This window comes from Primulina huaijiensis, chromosome 18 (assembly GCF_012295235.1).
Source record: "Primulina huaijiensis isolate GDHJ02 chromosome 18, ASM1229523v2, whole genome shotgun sequence".
NCBI classification, from domain to species: Eukaryota; Viridiplantae; Streptophyta; class Magnoliopsida; order Lamiales; family Gesneriaceae; genus Primulina; species Primulina huaijiensis.
The window spans coordinates 18791357-18794026 of record NC_133323.1 but is presented as its reverse complement, the minus strand read 5'-3'; the positions used below and the strand labels follow the sequence as shown (position 1 = coordinate 18794026).

The 2670-nt window shown below is 35.1% G+C and overlaps 1 protein-coding gene across 1 annotated transcript; it reads left to right on the top strand.

Moving 5' to 3' along the window:
- The first annotated feature begins 1171 nt into the window (after nucleotides 1–1171).
- Nucleotides 1172–2670, top strand: LOC140965272 (large ribosomal subunit protein eL22y-like). Its single transcript, XM_073425423.1, has 2 exons — nucleotides 1172–1506; nucleotides 2349–2670. Exons 1-2 carry the CDS (start codon nucleotides 1259–1261, stop codon nucleotides 2491–2493), a joined length of 393 nt encoding a protein of 130 aa, XP_073281524.1. The 5' UTR covers nucleotides 1172–1258; the 3' UTR covers nucleotides 2494–2670.

Below are 2670 nucleotides of genomic sequence, written 5' to 3'. Positions count from 1 at the left end.
ATATCGTTGCGGGGAAGTCGGTGAGCGATCAAAGCGACGTTTTGGTTGTTTTTCTTGCGTAAAAGGGACGCGAATCAACCGTGCTATGTGTGGGTGTGTGATATCGGGGATGATAGGACCAAGAAAAGAGCAAAAATCCTAGGACATTTTGCACAAAAAAACTTACAGCTTTATGTGTGTGTTCTTGAGTGTGTAGAACTGTGTGTGCGTGGGTTTTATGTACAAGGTGTGGTAGGATTCTTTTAGTATTTAAATGGAACAATGATTATGTGTTTTAGGTAGATTAAAACTCTAATCAATAACTAAAACAAGCACTACAATTCTCACCCTTTAATTTAAAAAGATTAGAGGTCAAATTTACAAAAATTAAATCCCCAATTCAAAATATTAATATCTCCTATATTTTTTTGATAATTGCTAAGTAAAATACTTAAAATCCTAATACAACTTAAATACTAATTAAATAAATTAATGATGGCATAAAAATCATTATATATAATATTTTACCCCAAATTTAAGGAATAAATCCTTAATTTTTAAAATTAGCATTTTAAAGGCTTAAAATTTTATAAATCTCCTAATAAATTAAATTAGACTTTAAAATACTAAAATTCGTAAATCATTTAAATAATTAGTTTTCTTGGCTTAAATAAAATATTACATTCAATTTTAGCACATTAATCGTTTCCGGTCTCCTACCCCCGTCTGACATCGAATATTCGTTTGAAAAGCTAAAACTCGCGAAAACATTTTAAACTACATAAACATAGCTATATAAACATTTAAAATAATTTAATTATGTATCATGCACCATTTAAATCATTAATTAATTAAATTAAATTTTATAAGTATGCATGAGTTTACGTGTACTGGTTTTTGGGCACTACAAGAACAATAATCTGCAAAGCATAATAGTCATGCAAGTCGTATATATCATATTAAGCAAGTCTTATGTGACAAACTTGCTCGATAAAATTTTGGTAGAAAATCAAGCTCTTAAATTATTGATCAACGTTTACCTAATGTAACATTGGGCTTCAAAGTTGACTATTTGGGCAAGCTTCGTGCTGTATTTTGGTTTTTAGGCCCAACAAGCCTGCCACTACAGGTAGTTGATGTAAACCCTAATTCCTCTCTTCACAACATCGCTGCGCACATTCTTCTCCAGGTCTGTTTCTTCTGCGTCTCTCTTTATTGTTAACTGTGATTTGAATCTCAATTGTTTCTTGTTCTGTTGGCAGAGACATTCGTAGAACTTATGGTGAAGCTGAGTAAAGGAGTAGGGGCTGGGGCTCAGAAAGGGGGGAAAAAGAAGGCCACGACGTTTGTTATCGACTGCGCGAAGCCGGTTGAGGATAAGATCATGGAAATCGCCTCACTGGAAAAGTTCCTTCAGGAGCGCATCAAGGTCGCCGGGAAGCCGGGGGCTCTGGGAGACGCCGTTACTGTCACCCGGGATAAGTCAAAGATCACCGTTACTGCTAATGACACAAACTTCTCCAAGAGGTAGCTTCATTTAAGCTCACGATTTATATTTTATCCATTTTTTTTAACTTGTTGCATTGTTCTTGTTTAGTGGAAGCATGTGGGGGTAGGGTCCCAACTAATACTGAACTATTTTTTAGACCATGTTAATATATTGCAGCAGAGGGGATAATCCGAAGGATAACAAACAAATGAAGGATTCAAAGAGAAGATTTTTATGCTGTAGTGCAGCTGAGACCTCTATTGTAACTGCGTCGAGTTTTAGCATTTTAATGCAAACACTTTTATTTGCAAATTGGAAATTCTCTTGTGGTGCTACTGATGTGTATATCTGATGCATCTGTGATTCGTGACTGGTGCAGTGAAAATGAAGAAATTTTCAAAATATGCTGATCCGCTCTTTTGAATAAATTTTATGCACATAGTGGGTGGGGTATTGTTCATATTTAGGAAATTAACTATGCAATTTATAGTTGGACTTGATGTTCCTCGTCTTTAAAATAGATGTTCTTGTTTGTGCACCTTTTGGTGTAACAATTTCACAACCAGCTGCATCTGTTACTGTAGTGTAGGATTTGGACGTTAGGAACATTTCTTGTGAATTCATTGTGACCATTTCGTTCTCATCTTTCCACTGCACCGAATAGTAAAGGAAAGCAGAATAAAAAATGGCCGTGGAGTTGTTGAATGATCTCTTGCAGAACCCTGCATGGGCATAACCAGCATTTGCATTATGTTTTATAGCATTTGCACATTCTGATGGTGTTATTTCAATTGACTCAATTTAGTATATCTATATCATCGTCGTGTTTGTTATGTTTAGTGTGTTTCATCATTATGCCTTGTTTTCTTATGTTGATAAGGTATTTGAAGTACTTGACAAAGAAATATCTGAAGAAGAATAATGTGCGTGATTGGCTCCGAGTTATAGCTTCCAACAAAGACCGTAGTGTGTATGAATTGAGGTACTTCAACATTGCTGAGAATGAGGCTGAAGAGGAGGATTGATCCAAGGGAGTATCTTCAGCAGTCTAATGTATTTCCTATATAAATTTGCTTTGTTTTGTCTAGTATCGTTGCTCTTATGTCTCGACTGCTATAATCTTGTTGGTTGAACCAGAGATGCTATTTTTATATTATTTCCTTTTGGATTGGAAAGGAGGGATATGTATTCTTTTTGGTTAA

What these genes read in the sequence shown, in the direction of transcription:
- LOC140965272 (XM_073425423.1), top strand. Translation starts at nt 1,259, where the DNA reads ATGGTGAAGCTGAGTAAAGGAGTAGGGGCTGGGGCTCAGAAAGGGGGG. An exon ending in GACACAAACTTCTCCAAGAG is followed by an intron (nt 1,507 to 2,348) that starts GTAGCTTCATTT and finishes TATGTTGATAAG; the next exon opens with GTATTTGAAGTACTTGACAA.